Raw genomic sequence first — 16,346 nt, forward strand, 5'->3', positions numbered from 1 at the left:
CTCCTGGCACAGTCCCCAAGCCTGTGGGAAGGCTGCGCCCCTCACTGCTGTATCTCAATAAACAGTCTTCACCTGTGGAAGATTGAGTCCAACCTGTTTTCTTCCTTTCTCCTCCATTTTCCTAAAAAGCCGAGCAGATTGTACTGCGAGGTTTTGAAGTTTTTTGTTTTGGTCGGTCGTGGGACTTGAACTCTGGGCCTGGGCACTGTCCCTGAGCTCTTTGGCTCAAGGCAAGAGCTCTACCGCTTGAGCCACAGCCACTTCCAGGTTCTGCGTATTTAAACAGAACATAGATGAGTTACCCAGAGGAGATGCCTTCAATTGGCAAAGATGATGGGATACATAATAGTTACAATAAGTAAGACGCTAATAGATAAGTTATATATGATGGTTTTAGTTCATTTGGGACTCTTAAAAACAAAGTGCTTGGCACTGAGTAGTTTATGAAGAAACCGTGATTTTCTCAGGCTGAGAGTCTGGGACATCCGAGCTGGGCTGAGCTCTGGAGAGGAACACCTGTCCCGGCGAGACAAAGCACTGGAGGGCCAGACTTGCTCAGCAGAGCAGTTTCCGATTTGGTAGGTCTAGGGTGGATCAGAGAATTTGCATTTCTAGGGCTGGGAAGGTGGCTTAGTGGTAGAGTGCTTGCCTAGCATGCCCGAAGCCCTGGGTTCGATTCCTCAGTACCATATAAACAGAAAAGGCCAGAAGTGGCGCTGTCGCCCAAGTAGTAATGCTGGCCTTGAGCAAAAGCAGCTCAGGGATAGCGCCCAGGCCCTGCGTTCGAGCCCCAGGACTGGCAGAAAAGAAAGAAAAGAAAAAAGAATTTGCATGTTCTAGTAAGTTCCCAGAGAGTTCCCAGGAAGTGCTGAGAGCGATCTGGGGAACCACACTTAACCACAGACACTGATGGCTTCACGCTCCCTCTCCTTGCGCCCTGTGCGCGGCCTCCGGCTCTGGCGCGCGCTCTAGCGCCCTCCTGGAGCGGGTGCGGAGCGCGTTGCTGGAGCACGCGGGGCGTTCGGGGCTTGGCCGCTGGGGGGCAGCACGCTCCCAGGCACGGCGCCGGGGCCGGATCCGGCCGCTCCTTGGCACTCCGGGCTCCGGGTTCCCGCAGAGGGAGCCCTGGCGGGGAGGGGCCGAGCGGGCGGAGGGCACTGGCGCTTGTTCCGAGAGAGGAAGCTGGGAAGCTGGGTGGTCTCTTCCGAGGGGCCGATGATGTCCTGGCCGCCGAGAGAGCCAGGCCGGACAAAAGCCGCGTCCACCCAGGACGCCGAGCCGTGGCCCCGCGGAGGCGGCCTGGCTCACTCCGGATGCAGCCTCCGGCTCGGACGGGACTGGGGACCACTGCACCCCCGCTTCCCCCTCCCCCCTCCTCCAGCCTTAAACCCAGGCCTCCCCTTGTCGTGAGCCAGTTTTGCTCTAAAGGTGTCAAGAGTCTTCCTGAATGCCAGGAATGATGCGGAGAAAGATAGATATGTAAACATATACATCATTCCTGGCAATCAGGAAGATTCATATATAATATAGGTGTACATGTGTGTGTGTGTGTCCATGTAGGCACCTATAGGGCACATGGTTTTGTTTCCTTCTCACTACACCTCCTAAAACAGGTGTGACTACCTCCACTTTGGGTGAGTAAGTGACAGGTGAACCTATCACCTCCACGCTTAGTTGGCTTAGTTGACCCGGTGACTTTTAATCCAGAACCCTTTGGTAACATCCACTCTAATAAATGGTAGCCAGATGTGAAAGCTGGTTTGGAGGTAGTGGGCTTGCTCCAACTCCCCTTGAACCTGCAGTGTACCTGTAGGTTTGGATTTAAGCACAATGAAGTCCAAGGGTTTTAGGCTTCAGGAAGCATGGAGCCTTTTTGTTTGTTTGGTTTTGGTTGTGGGGCTTGAGCTCAGGGCTTGATTTCTGTCTCTGGGCTTTTCCCCTCAGGGCTTGCACTCTACCACTTTAAGCCACAGCTCCACTTCCGGTTTTGTGGTGGTTAATTAGACATAAGAGGCTCACAGACATTCCTGCCCAGGCTGATTTAGAACCTAGAATCTCAGATCTCAGCCTCCTGAGCTGAGGATTACAGTGAGCCACGGAGGCCTTCCCCTTCCTTTTTATCTAGTAATACTGGTTTTCTAGCAGATGAGCTGTCTTTCCTAAGTTTGTTTTCTACTTGTTTGCCTAGTAGCGCCTCACAGGTTTAAAGGGGAGGCTGTCTTTGTGGGCCCTGTGGTGCCAATTTTGTGGCTGGCAGAATCTTTTGCAGCGGAGTTCTCCCCGGGACACATCAGTTCATTGCATTGCAGTGAGCTGAATCATGAGTGGGCTTTATTTCCTGTTCTGACAACTTTGTCTCTAAGCTCCTGGCTGTTTACTTTCAGGATTTTTTTTTTTTTTTTTAATGATCCCTTGAGCTTACAGAGTGTGGGGGGGACCTACAAAAACCCAAGTTGTTGTCTGAAACCATCTCCTAGTAAATTCATGGCTCTCTTTGAAGTGACTGTGTCCGCGTCATTTCTGATGGAAAACTGTATGATTTTTTTATTTAGTTTTCTTCAAGAAGGGGCTACTGTAGGAATGACTCAGAGTCACAGAGCTGGGAGACCCTGGAAAGAAATAGGAGAATGCCTCATTCCTAACTATTGCTGGCGGGAAGCCATCATCTTTAAATAGAACAATGTGAAAATAAAAATATGGACAATTTTCTAAAAAGTGTCCCAAATGAAATAAATGTGTCTGTCATTGGAAAACAATATATGAGTGCCAAAATTTTCAGGACTGTAATGGATTACAGAAAATATTTTCTGTTTTAGTAGGAGTGAGTTGGGACTAAAAAGTGGGAGAAGGAAAGGAGGAAATAAGGAAATGGGAGAAAGGAAAAACAGATGTGCACCTTAAAATACTTCAAGCACAGATAGCTGAAATAGTGTTTAATGTATTTAAGGCAGTTCTGTGAAGGCTTAAAGGCAATTGAACTTGTAAACTGTGGCTAAAAGATTTCCAAACACAAAATGGGTGATAATGTCCCCAGAATAATAGGAAATGTCAGATCTAGGCTTTTAAAAACATACTTTCTCCTGCGGACACAAATTCAAAATTGGAACATTTTTATGAAGCCTGCCCCAGATTCACAAAAATACAGAATGTGTAATGAGTATTTTGCATACTTAACACTTTTCTTGGTTACTTAACTGTTTACTATGGCACTGTGTGTAACTTGCCTGAAATTCATAACTAACTGAGTGTCCTGTATTCTATTTGATAACCCTACTTTGAGGCGTAGAACAACTATTTCAAAATTGAGATAGCAGTTTTGAGGGCCAGGCGGACCTGACACTATGAGACCTTGCAGGTTTCTGCTGTGGCTGGAAAACGCTAAGTAACCGAATAGGAAGAAGAGATCCATCCAAAGGATAACTGAAAGAGGGAAGGAGAGAAGAAAGGAAAGAAAATGCCTAGGTAAACAGAGTTCCTTTGAAAAGACTACTGCAGAAGCTGGGTGGCCAGAGATGTGCAATGAGAGATTCGAGTTATTTTAACTTGTTTGATGGATTTCAAAGATGAATTCCTCTCTGCCATGTGTACCTTGGAATCCAAGAGAGGTCTCCAGAGGCATCCCAGAGGAACTCTGCAGCAATGTGACTAGCACGAACTCCAGGCTCCTCCTGGTGGCTGCTGTGAGTATCGCTTCTCCAGGCTCCCTTTCTCATCCTAGAGATTTCTCAACTCCACCATCTGTCCTAGGACATTCATTACCCATTCCTCTCCTTGCCTCTTCCTTCCTTCTTGCTCTGCATCTGCTTATTCATTCGGAGCCTGCCCTAGACTTGACACCTCTCAACTGCTCTGGCCCCAGGAAGAGGCCACACAGAGCTGGCCATTGTTGTTGTAGGCCTAGGACCACCCGGGTGGGCACAAGTAGGGGAAGCGCTACCAGCGTGAAGGCCAGATGACTGACAGCAGCCTCGGGGTCAAGTGCCCGGCAGGGTGGCCCGGAAAGAGGCCCTGTGCTTTGGACCTCAGCAGGATGGTCCTCAGCGGGAACCCAGCCTGCTTCCTTTATTCTCATGCAAACAAGGGCACTAAAATTTCTGTTTTGAAGGTGGTGTGTATGAATACACGCATAGAAAAAAGGATTATGCTGGTAAAATGAGATTTTTTTTTAGCTTGAGAAAGGCAAATCCTGTTGTGTTAGTTTTGCGGAGGGAAGGACACTTATTTAGAATCATTAACAATGTGCAGCTGAATATTTTCCACGTATAGGCACACTCAGCCTGTCTCCCCACCCCCCTTCCTCCATCATTCTGCTGCTAACACTGAGAAGCCCTGTCTCTTATTTTTATTTATTTATGTATTTATTGGTCGGTCGTGGGGCTTTGAACTCTGGGCCTGAGCACTGTCCCTCTGTTCTTCAGCTCAAGGCTAGCACTCTACCACCTGAGCCACAGTGCCACTCTTGGTTTTCTGGTGGTTTATTGGAGATGAGTCTCCTGGTCCTTCCTGCCCAGGCTGGCTTTGATCTGTGATCCTCAGATCTCAACTTCCTAAGTAGCTAGGATTACAGGCATGAGCCACTGGTGACTGGCAAGTTCTGTCTCTTGAGCACAGTGACCACTTCATGGTCTTTCCCAGGCCCAACAGCTTCTAAAGCTCCGACTCAAAACCTAGCTTAGGCTAGGCACCGGTAATCCATGTTTGTAATCCTGGCTACTCAGGATGCTGAGATCTGAGGATCATGGTTCAAAGCCAGCCTGGGCAGGAAAGCTCATGAGACTCTTCTCTCCAATAAAGTATTCAGAAAAAGCCAAAAGTAGAGCTGTGGCTCAAGTGGTAGAGCTTTAGCCTTGAGTAAGAGAAGCTCAGGGACAGTGCCTAGGCCCTGAGTTGAAGCCCCAGGACTGGCAAGATGCCAACCAAACAACAACAACAACAAAACAGCTTACACTACAGAAGGGAAGGAAGCTGGTGTAAAGTGCCCTGATCTTTGTGCAGCTTCCCAGAAAACTTCCCTGTTTCCAGAATGTTCCATAGTCATGAAGATATTGATCCACTCGGGGTGACACTGAGCCGATCGGCTCAGCTGGAACCAATCACCTTGTGTTCTCATATTGGTTAAGTAAATATCTTGTATGCTTAGGAAAAATTAAGATCAAATAAAGTGATTTGTAGAATTTCTTTTTAAATCATAAGATCCCTTGGGAAATTGGTATAAATGAAGAGAAAGGCAAATGAATACAATTTTCATTATAATTTTGAGGTCTATCAACCATTGAAATCTCCAGATGGATGGCCTAGAGACCCATGGCCTACTTAAAAAGCCTTTCCTCTAGTTGACTGTCCTGCTAGATAGAGGCTCAACTTTAGTCTAGAGAGTTCATGTTGTCTCCTAATTCTTTATTAAAACATATGATGGAGCTGGGTGCTGATGGTTTATATCTGTAACCCTAGCTACTCAGGAGCTGAGATCCGAGGATTGGAGTTCAAAGCCAGCCTGGGCAGGAAAGTGACAGGCATGCACTACTGCATGTAGCTACCATCTGAGGAAAAAGTCTCAAACTTTTCTGGCTGGGCTGGCCTTGAACTGGTACCTTCCTGAGCTTAGTCTCCCAAGTTAGGAGGATGACAGGCAGCAGCCACCATTGCTTGGACAGTTGTTCTTAATAAGTAGAGCACTCACTAGAAAGATGGCTATTTCTGAATGATGCTGAGATCTTACTCGGTTCTTTCCATAAGTGATCATCTAAATTGCAAAGATGAATCTAGCTCTTTTGAGGGTTAGCCAGGAAATTACTGTTTTTCAAAGTACCCCATGGTGGCATTATACTTCATGAATCCCAACAATAATGATTGCATATATTTGAGAAATTGCAAACTATTACTACCAAGAACTTCCTTACCTCCCCATCTTCACCTCCAGTCTGAGGAGCTGAGCAAGAGACTATGTCCTTACTTATTTCCTTGGGGCTGAGTCCCAATGCTAGTTCTGCCAAGATTTTACTACACTGCATGGCATTCTTTCCCAGGACTCCCTGAGTGCATTGCAATACTTCCAAGAATGGACAATTGATTTTCCTTCAGGGGAAACAATAACAACAGCATGCAAAGGCATTAATGTAAAGCTATTTTTTTCTTTATTGAAAATACACCTACAATGTCATGCTGGCCAGTCTGCATTGGCGATGAGAATAGGAAGAGTCCAGATGGACTGGTAAAAGGATTGCCCTAGAGGATCTGCTTTTGTAAGAAATGGTTAGTATAAAAACACATCACAGTGTCCAAAAGCATTAATTTGACATGATTAGTTTGCACTCTACTTTGTGTCATCAGATGACAGCATGTACATTAACTTTTGCAGTATATTTCCCAAATGGAGCCTTGACATTAAATGGTTACTCCACCACAGCCTAAGTTAACCTTGATGCACACATAATGTTCAGGATCTATATATAAAAAAAAATCCTCATTTTTATATCAGAAGATATACATCTAGATGTTCAGTGTGTTAGCATAATTAAGTTGATTCTTAACCATTAGCCGGTATTTTCGGATGACTCTCATTAAGTGCCTTTAATTGGATATTTCAGGGTGGGGGGGGGTTGATAAAAATGAATCTCCTTGAAATCTGGAAGCTGCCTTGCCTGAACAAATGCCCCTGTTCTCTTCCCTTGTAACCTCATTGACATTATCTTCATAGTGGTTCATTTTCTCCCATTTTTCTTTGGGACACAAACAAAACTAAAGCAAACTGCACTGTAGCCTCAAGTTTTGAATGATTTGGTAAGTGGAATTCCCACACAAAGAAGTATGTTGTTTCCCTCATTCCAAGGACTTCTGATTAAAGTAAAAAAAAAAAAGTTCAGATAAAAGACCACCCACCCACTTCATGAACTCACAGGAGAGAGGGGGGTGGGGAGGTCATTTATTTAACTTCAAAATATGTAAGAAGTGAACGTCTATCTTGTATGTACACTTCTTTGGAGGAATGATTTGGAACTGAACAGAAAAAAAATGTTTCCAGGAACAAAAAGATTTTTTTTTCTGTCTTATCCTTTCATAAAGAATAAAGACCTTTGCTCTTGGTGCCTAAAATCTTCCCTTTACAACCGTCAACCATACTCTTCTTTTTGTGCCCCCCTTCCTTTTCTTTAGTCTTCTGTAGTAAGGACTTCAGCACATTTGCTAGTTGCTAATCTTCTGTTTACTTCCTAAAAGTCTAATTGTCAATTGAGGAGTGGAAGGGGACGCTTCCCAGAGCAGCCCTTAGAGCAGGCAAGAAGAGAACTACGGCCCCTGGCGCAAGAACTGGGCAAAGAGTGTCATGAATGATCTGCTCTTGGAGTGGTCTCCTGCCTGGAGATGTGCATAACCGACACTTTGGACAGAGGACCAGTGTGCCACACACCCTGCCTCTGGACAGAAATGTTCACGACCATGAAGTGTCCTTTGAGAGCCCTGAGCTCCATGGAATGGTGGGTACTTTGCAGGGTACTGCACGGGGGAAACCCAGGGCAGCCTCTTTCTTGATGTCACCAGAAGTCTGGGCTAGAGGGACCAAAAAAGGTGTCTAGAGCATCAGTGAAGACACTGAGGCCTACAGATGAGATATGACTTGCCCAAGACTTTCCCACAGCTGTGCCAGGAGTGTATGGAGATTGTCCTGCTGCTGAGAAAGCAAGGTTATGATTACAGAAGTAAAAGGGAAAAAGACAACTCCATAACTCACGGTTATGGATCACCTTTTGAGACTAAGACCCAATTGTGTGTGTGCTGAAGGATTTTTTTCTTTTCATTTCAAAAGTTAATTTTTTAAAAAAATGGGCCTAGAATTTGTTTCCTTAACTTAGAAGGCAATTGTATTATAGGATCTCTTGCCAAATCAACTGGGTAAGATTTGATCAAGATTTGATCCTAGTACCTTAGTAGGTAAGATGAATACGAAATGATCTTTAACATGTCCAGTGTTTGGCTGCGGTAAAGTCCTCCCTTGTGTGTTGGATGAATCCTAGCAGAGTAGGGAGGAAGAAGGCAGACAGGGCTCTCTGGAGGAAGGAGCGGAACGAGACGCACACATTTTACAATGATTTCTTTTCCCCAACACCTGGTGCTCAAGGAAGCCTTTCTCCATGTCAGTTTACATCTTGGTTTCACTGTCAGTGGGTTTCTCAGGTTCGTTGTCCTGGGCAATCAGCTGATATGGTTTCTTCATCTCATTCTCTTCAATTACTGAGTTCCCCATTTCTGCATCTCGGTTCTTCAGTTCGTGTCTTGACAAGTGCTCTACAACCCCGGCTCCAAGGGAGTCACCCAGCACATTGGTAGTGGTTCGGAGGCGATCCCTGTGGGCAAGGGAGGGAGGGAGAAAATGGGAAGCTCCTTTAAATATCATGAGATGCTAGCTTCTACTGTGAACTAGCTGGAGAAGATTTTAGAAGCATCGCTTAAAATCCAGGGTAAGAATAGCCAGCAACTACATAGTTACACACTAGACATGTAATTCCCATCAGACTAGCTATTAAATGTTATGAGGACAGGTAGGTGGCTCAATTTTCAGTGATGAGGCTGAATGGAGCTAGAATCCCTACAGTGATGAATGACTCTTCCTTTTCTTCTTTTATTTTAAATTTCTCACTGGCTTCTCAGAAGGTGGAGACAGTAGCATGGATGTTTGGGGTCAGCCCAAGCAAAAAGTTAGTGAGACTCTATCTGAATAAAAACAAAAATAAAAGACAAAGGATGGGAGTGTGACTCACAGGAGCGCTGAGTTCAATCGCCAGTACAACCAAAAAAAGTTCCTAAAGTGTAGTTCAGAGATTTTTTTTAGGACCCCCGGAGGTCAAAATCCTTGTCATAATGTTAGGATATTATTTTCTCCTTCTTCTCTCATTTTTCTTAGGAAGTATAGGAGAGCTTTGCAAAGTCTACACAACATAGTTCGACTCTACCTGTCTAGCATTAAGATAGACATTATAGGGATTTACGTAATATAAGGTGGGGCCATTCTTTTCACTATGTTTTTGGTCTGGAAGTGATTATTTTTCACAGGGCCAGGATGAAGGGGTGCACAACAGTAAATTCAGGAGGTAGAGGCAGGAAGATCTAGTGTTTGAAGTCATCTTGGGCTATATAATGAGTTCTCAGCCATCCTCAGCTACAAAGTGAGATCCTGTCTCAAAAAACCATGTCAATCTAGCTCTGGGATAGGATGCTGGCTATGCACGAAGCCCAAGGTTTTATTTCCAGGACTGCAAAATCAATTACCCTTCCCCTGTCCTTGTGATGTTGGTACTAATGCACAATGAATTCATTATGACCTCTAAACAATGAGTTAAACATGGGCAAGCTTTTCTGAAGTGATAAATATCGATAGATATATAGCCCACATAGATTTAAAGCGCAAGCTTTTCTAAAGTGAGAAATCTCCATTGATGGATAGCATTTAGACTTAAATCATTTTTTGGACTTCAATGTTTTTAACATGTAAAAATAAAAATATTGAGAATGAATGCTTTCATTTTGTAAAAGTGCTGTCACTCACTGAGAGTTAAGAGCCGGGCAGTGAGTGGCGTGTCTGCACAGATGTTTATTTCCTTAACCCTCCCAGTACTTGCAGGGGGCGGGGGGGGGGGGGGGGGGAGACAGGGGGACAGGGGGACATAAACAAGACCATTTCACTGAAGTGGAAACGAAGGTGGATGAGCCGTCTAGACCAGGATGCAGGAGACTAGATGAGACTCCCTCTCTTGGGTTTCCTGCACATTCTTGGGCTCTCCATTAGTTCTTGTAGTCAGCATGAACGACTCCAGTACCCAATGTGCTCTTCTAAGCACTTGCACTGGGCATCTTTGAAGAGGGGAAACAAAAGGCATGTCTGCTGGAAGGGGGAAGGATGGGGGTCAGGAATGGCTCTATAGGATCAGACCGCAGGGACGTTTTCCAGAACCCTGAATCAATCCGCTGAACGATGCTCTGTCTCCGCTGTCTGCATGGCCGTCACCCCGTGGCGCTCAGACGGAAACATCTGAGAGTTACATCATTGGAAAGCGAGGCCTGACACGGCGCATGCGCCTGGAGGCTCTTTCCAGCCGCCACGGGGAGGATGTGTTGTGCAATTCAGGGAAGGCCTGCGTGATTAATGTTGGCTTTGCAGCCATCAGGTTTCCCAACTCCGAATGGCTTTATGGAGTGAGGAGTAGAGCAGCCACATGTGCCCTGGCAGGCTGGGGACAGGGTGACTGGCGCACAGGAGGAGGATGGAGCCACAGGTTTTCCTCCTCACCAGGTTCTTCTGGGAGATGCACCAGGCTGCGCGGCCCACCCGGGTGACAGACGGGGCTGCGACCTGAGCCAGAACACAGCGTGTACTCACAGGAACCAGTCGACTGCGATGATGAGTGTGATGTCGTCAGTGGGCAGGCCCACGGATGTCAGCACGATGACCATGGTGACAAGGCCCGCCTGAGGGATCCCAGCTGCCCCAATACTGGCAGCCGTGGCCGTGATACTGTTGAAAAACAAAACAACACAACATCGAAACCAGAAGACATTTGTACATATCCCCCTCAGTGGACGGCACCCTGCAGAGCATACACACATCAGCTCGTGATCCGCCCTGTTATCAGAACAGGATGTGCTTCAGAAAAGAGAAAAAATAAAATCTCCTAGCTCAAAATAATCTTTACTTTGGGGCTTACTATGTGTCATCTGATATGCTAAGCATGGCTTATCTCACTTCATCTTTACAACAGCCCTCTTGAAGTTGTTCCAACTGTTCAAACATTTGCAGTGAACCAAGTGGTGGGTGGCGATCTTGTTTTTCGTGTCCTGGAAAGTGTTTTGGAGGATCTAAAGTACAGTAGTTGAATGGGTAGAGTGTAGTGGTAGAGTGTTAACCTTGCATGTGTTGATGCCCTAGGTTCACTCTCCAGCATTGCCCAAAAATAAACACGAAACAACAAAAGTAAACAAAATCAACAAATACCCTTTTAGCCTTCCAAGTCAACTTGAACATTTAAAATTCAGTAGAGTTATAGTAACGGTTTTTTTTTCTTTGTGCCAGTACTGGAGCTTGAACTCAGGGTCTTGAACACTTGCTTAGCTTTTTTGTTCAAAACTGTTGCCTACCACTTAAGCCATACCTCCACTTCCAGCTTTTTGCTAGTTAATTGGAGATAAAGTTCTCACATCCCCTGACCCCCCACCCCAAACCTGCATCCTCAGATCTTAGTCTCCTAAGTAGCTAGGATTATAAGCATAAGTTTTTGTAACAATTTACTTCCAGTAACTCCCCTATGCCAGTGGAGGCTTGTAAAGAGCTTGAGTTTGTGTGATTATAGTGGACAGAAAATTTAGCCTATTAGTTATTTAAATTATTAAAGTAAATGGGGTATGGACAAAGTTCTGCACCATTATCATTCCTCTTTCCTTGATGTGGAGTCACTGTGCACCGTCATTTGCCAAGTGTAGTGCCTGAGAGTCTAGTTTGTTCAATATGAGAGAAGGCTAATGAGAGAATGTAAAAATGTTTTTTATAAATAACAGAGCCTTACCTAGAGCTGAAGTGGTATTGATAAAGTAATATGTCTGTGGCAGGAAGTGCTTGTGGTTCACTGTACGGTTCCCCTTCTCTGGTCATAGAATGATCATCCAGCCTATGGGTACCCAGGAAGTTTACTGCACTTCCTAACTTCCTTTTGGCAATTAGAGTGAATTATGGCCCAGGAGAAATAGTTGGAAGTGATCCACCAACTTGCAGCCTATGCTGCCTCCCTCTTCTTGCTGGCTGATCTTTGGAGGTGGGGTTGAGCCATCTGCACAAGGGCAACACCCAAACCACAGCACTGTTTCCTTAAACTATGGAGTGCCCCATTAGCCTTGTGGAGCAAAGCTGAAAGAGAAATGAATTCTGCCTGGTTTAGGTCACTATTATTTTTCATTCTGTCACATGCAGCTGAACCTTTTTTTCTAACTTAGCTTTTCAGGCTTGTCACTAAGAGAACAAACTGGGAGCACACAGCACATGTGATATAATTACACAAAAGACATGAGCATGTCCATCCATAGAAAAGGTTCCTGAAAATCAAACATGAACAATGATCACCAACGAAAGGTATGGAGTGCGATGGTGGCAAATAAGTGTTACTTTTACTTTATATACTTCTATGTTATTTGACTTTTGTTACCAATGCACAAGTGAAATACAAAAAGCTAATAAAGTATATAAATCTAAAAATAAATGATCCCCTCAACCCACCTTCTGTTCATGTGCAATATCCTACCTCAACAATTTCTTCACCCAGCCTTAATCATTCTCTCTTCTATTAAGATTGTGCTTAAGATACTAAGTAGAACTCTTTCCTTGTACCTGATGGTAATGATCTGTCCAAAGTTCAGTTCAAAGTTGTTAACTTGAGCGATGAAAATGGCAGCCAGTGCCTCATAGAGCGCTGTCCCATCCATGTTAATGGTGGCACCCACAGGGAGCACAAATCTGGTGATGCGTTTGTCAACACCATTATTTTCTTCCAGGCACTTGAAGGTGATGGGTAGGGTGGCAGAACTAAGAACAGGAAAACAGACGATGTCAGCTGAGTGTCCTCCTGGTAGTTCTGACGGTATCAGTGTTTGATCTCTTGTATAGATAGTTCTTTCTTCCCTGCATCCTAACTTACAGGGAACTAAGTCAGCCCTTGTCTAAAGGGCTAGAAACAGTGTGATCACTTGGCAGTTCTGCTTCTGGGTTTTGCCCAGACATCACTTGTGATTACTCCCACAGCAGACAGCCAGAGCCAGCTCACCCTGCCATTTCTCCCTCAGTCAGATGTCAACTGGGAGAGGAGGGAACGGTAAAGGACAGGAAAGAAGGGTGGTTGACTTCCACCTCCAAACAGAGTCTCAAATAGATAAGATGATCAGCATCAGAGGTGAAAAGGTCAATTCATTATTCCTGAAGTTGTAAACCCAGGACAAAATGCTTCTACTTGCTTCTTACCCAAAGAGCTCTGGTCACAAGGAATAAGTTCCACATCTACACACACACCTTGAAGAGGTCCCCAGCGCTGTGAAGAGTGCTTGTAGCAACCCTCCAATGAAAACCCAAGGGTTCTTCCGGGTTACCAGGAAGTAGAGGAGTGGCAGAACGATGACTGCATGAATGAGCAGGCCAATAATGACTGTCACCGTGTACATGGCAAGCTGTCCCCCAATCACGCCCATGTCCTCCATCTCAACAATTTTGCCTGCGATCAGGAAGAGGATGCCCAGAGGGGCATACCTATGGAGAAACAGCAAGTTGTCCCATGTGAACTACCAAGCAGTAAGAAACAACAAAACATGGTGTTTTATTTTGCTGAACTTTGACTTGGCCTTTCTAAGGAATTACATGATTTTCGATCTCCTTGAATCTGTCGTATTTCACTTAATAGGTTTGTATTCACTTGCATACCACACAATGTATTTACTTATGAGTTTATAAGCTAAATCTAGCTTGCATATATAAGAGAAAACATTCATCTTTGGTCTTTCTGGGCCTGACTTACCTTTACTTGACATAGCTTTTTTCCAGGTCTTTCCATTTCTTTCTTTACAAATGGTACAATATCATTCTTTCTAATGGATGAGTAAAATTCCGTGTGTGTGTGTGTGTGTGTGTGTGTGTGTGTGTGTGTATGTGTGTATGTCCTATTTTCTTCATCCATTTTGTCATTGAGGAGCATCTGGGCTGATTCCATACTTTGGCTATGATGAATAGAGCTGCAAAAAATATGATTGTTTTGGTGGCTTTACTATATCCTTGTTTGTAATCTTTTGGGTAAATTCTTAGGTGTGAATTGCTAGATTGTAGCAAATTTAAAATACCAAGAACTTGGTCCTGGAAAGCAGTGGGGTGGGGTCAAGAAGAAAGGGGTAGACAAAGAGGAGAATAGGGGAAAATGTAGTCAAGAGTCCCATGTATATCCTACAAAATTAAAAAGAGTGATGGAGGAAGTGGATGGGGAAGGGATGGATGAGAATGTTGAAAGGGGTAACACTGATCAAGATAAATTGTATTCATAAACTGTTTTGTTAAATGGAAACTCCTTTGTATAACTAATTAAAGGTAACAATAAAAAGAAAAACAGCAACTACAGAACAAAACAAAAAAATAGGGAACATGGTGGGAAAGAGTGGATTTCCAAACTTTCCAGTATGGGATATTATTACGACTTGTAGAAACTATACATTTCTTTCTTTTCTATTTTAAATGTAATTTTCCCCTGGATATTTCCCCTGGAATTGCTATAGAATATTTGTTTCCTTTTCTTTTATACTTGTGGGAGAAAAAGGGAAGTGTTAGGAGTTTTGGTACCCACCCCCATTTTCTTGGACAGTTTTCCTTTCCTGAGATGTCCCTTTCCACCTTGCTGCTGACCCTTGGCTAAGTACTGCAACTGTCACAATTCATCATAACACTATCCAGACTTTGGGAAGTATTTTCCACACACAGTTGGCTCCCCAAATGAAAGCGTGAACATAGAGGGCCATGTCAGTGGTTCAGATTTGCAGTCAGCTTTTCTTAATCCTAGGGCCACCTTCATTACTTCTGTCCATAGCTACATATCACTTACAATTTCATATTTTCTTTAAAGCACCTGTTTTACTGATGTAGATTTACTTTCAGAGAACATTTTATGCTATTGAGCAAACACGAAACTGGAACCATTCAATATAGATCATAAAATAAATTCACAGCAATTAAAGTTAATAACATCCAAGTATGTACTATTACAATCAGTTCCTAGGTGTTCTAATTAACTATGACAAGCCGTTATTGCCATTTGTGAGCTTTCCCTTGCAGACTGTAAGAATGAGAAACTGACCACAAATTGACTTGTACACACCCAAATAGCCCTGTTTGTTCAAAGGCCCTACTGCCTAGTTTTCGACTGCCTTTGTGTGAGGTGTGCAGTAAACTATAACCAAACACATCACCAAAAACAGAACAGCCAATCACTCAAAGAGAAAGGTCTGCTGGGAACAGCGGAGGACTTAATGTAACTTGAAAACTACAATGCTTCTTTTAAAAGTCCTTAGAATGTGGGCCAGGAAATCATAGAAGTACCTGTTTTCAAAAATGCAATAACTCAAAAGTTGAATGTGTAGGCGAATGTACAGCTAGCAATGTGACATGGGAGGTTCATTCAGTGCTCTTGAATGGGCTTCTTTCATAAAAGAGGTGAAAGGTGGAGGGATTTTAATAATATGAAGATAAATGTCCACTCTCAGCCCTGCCAGGATTTCAAAGGAGCCTTCCAAGTGGAGGCCCCTGTAGAGACTGATTTGTCTTTGTGCCCAAGTTCATATTCATCTTGTTCATAGTCCTAAAAAGTGGATTTCTCTAGGCTTTAGTGGCATTAGAGACAAAGGACATTTTTAATCATGTTGGTGAGTGGATGCTTTTCTCAGTAATTGATGCTTTTCTGCAGCAGGTGCCAAGGTAGGTCGTGGGTATTAAAAATAAAGGATAAAAGAGCAGTAACCCCCACATGAGGCATAAACCAAGCAAAGGGTTCTCTCCCTGCTGGGGAGACAACTTTTCAAGGCCAAGACTCTCCTTTGGACTAAGCCTTTTCCTTTGTCTCTTGCTCTGAACATTATTAAAGGAAGTTCCATTATAAATTGTGGCTTAGCATTCCATAATATTTCCCATGAAACCTCCATGAGTCCCTCTGTACATTGCAACAGAACTGCCATGAATAGTTCTTTCCTAGCATTCAAACTGAGACATATTTCCATTTTTCTGATGATCTTGGGCCTGTGGGTTTGCTTTCTTTTTCAGTGGGGAGAGATTCTCCTCTCACATTTTGTGAGACTCTTAGTCCTTCAGGTCTCGACCGCCACCTCCCCCGAAAAAGAAATCACCTGTAGGCCTTTCTTACCATTCAAGGCAGAGTTTAATTTTATGCCTTCTCCCCAGTAACCTGCTATTTCATTTTATTTCATTTTAGTTTTTCACAGCATTTAGGACTTAAGACATGGTTACTTTATTTGCTTGTTTTTGTTGTTGTTTTGTTTTTTTGTCTGTCTCCCTGAAAAGCATGTAAGATCCAACATTCTTGTATGGTCTCTTCACTTATGGGTCTACAGAGCGTTCTTATCATATAACGAGCACTGCATAACTAAATAGATGCAAAGTGGGATTCTATAGGCTTCAGTGAGGTAGAAGAGTTGACACCTTTTGGAAATAGGGAAGTGAACTTAAAATAGGCTTGCAGATAGGTTCAAGACCTTGAAGGGCCAGTAATGCATCGATTACCTGTGCTTTCCAGAGTGAGACCATTAGAATTAGGCATTGGCTTGGTGAGGCA

At 44.0% G+C, this 16,346-nt stretch overlaps 1 protein-coding gene across 3 annotated transcripts in view; it reads right to left on the bottom strand.

Annotated features, from left to right (window-relative positions):
* Window positions 1-6,130: 6,130 nt before the first annotated feature.
* Slc1a3 (solute carrier family 1 (glial high affinity glutamate transporter), member 3) overlaps window positions 6,131-16,346 on the bottom strand; it is an 87,841-nt gene continuing 77,625 nt past the window's right edge. For all 3 annotated transcript variants that reach the window (XM_013018664.1, XM_013018665.1, XM_013018666.1), the window contains 4 exons: window positions 13,040-13,273; window positions 12,365-12,559; window positions 10,370-10,504; window positions 6,131-8,339 (listed from right to left, as the gene is read on the bottom strand). In XM_013018664.1, coding sequence (XP_012874118.1) covers window positions 8,135-8,339; window positions 10,370-10,504; window positions 12,365-12,559; window positions 13,040-13,273 — 769 coding nt within the window. In that variant the 3' untranslated portion in view covers window positions 6,131-8,134. The remainder of the gene's footprint in view (window positions 8,340-10,369; window positions 10,505-12,364; window positions 12,560-13,039; window positions 13,274-16,346) is intronic.

This window comes from Dipodomys ordii, unplaced genomic scaffold (genome assembly GCF_000151885.1).
Source record: "Dipodomys ordii isolate 6190 unplaced genomic scaffold, Dord_2.0 Scaffold41, whole genome shotgun sequence".
Lineage (NCBI taxonomy): Eukaryota > Metazoa > Chordata > Mammalia > Rodentia > Heteromyidae > Dipodomys > Dipodomys ordii.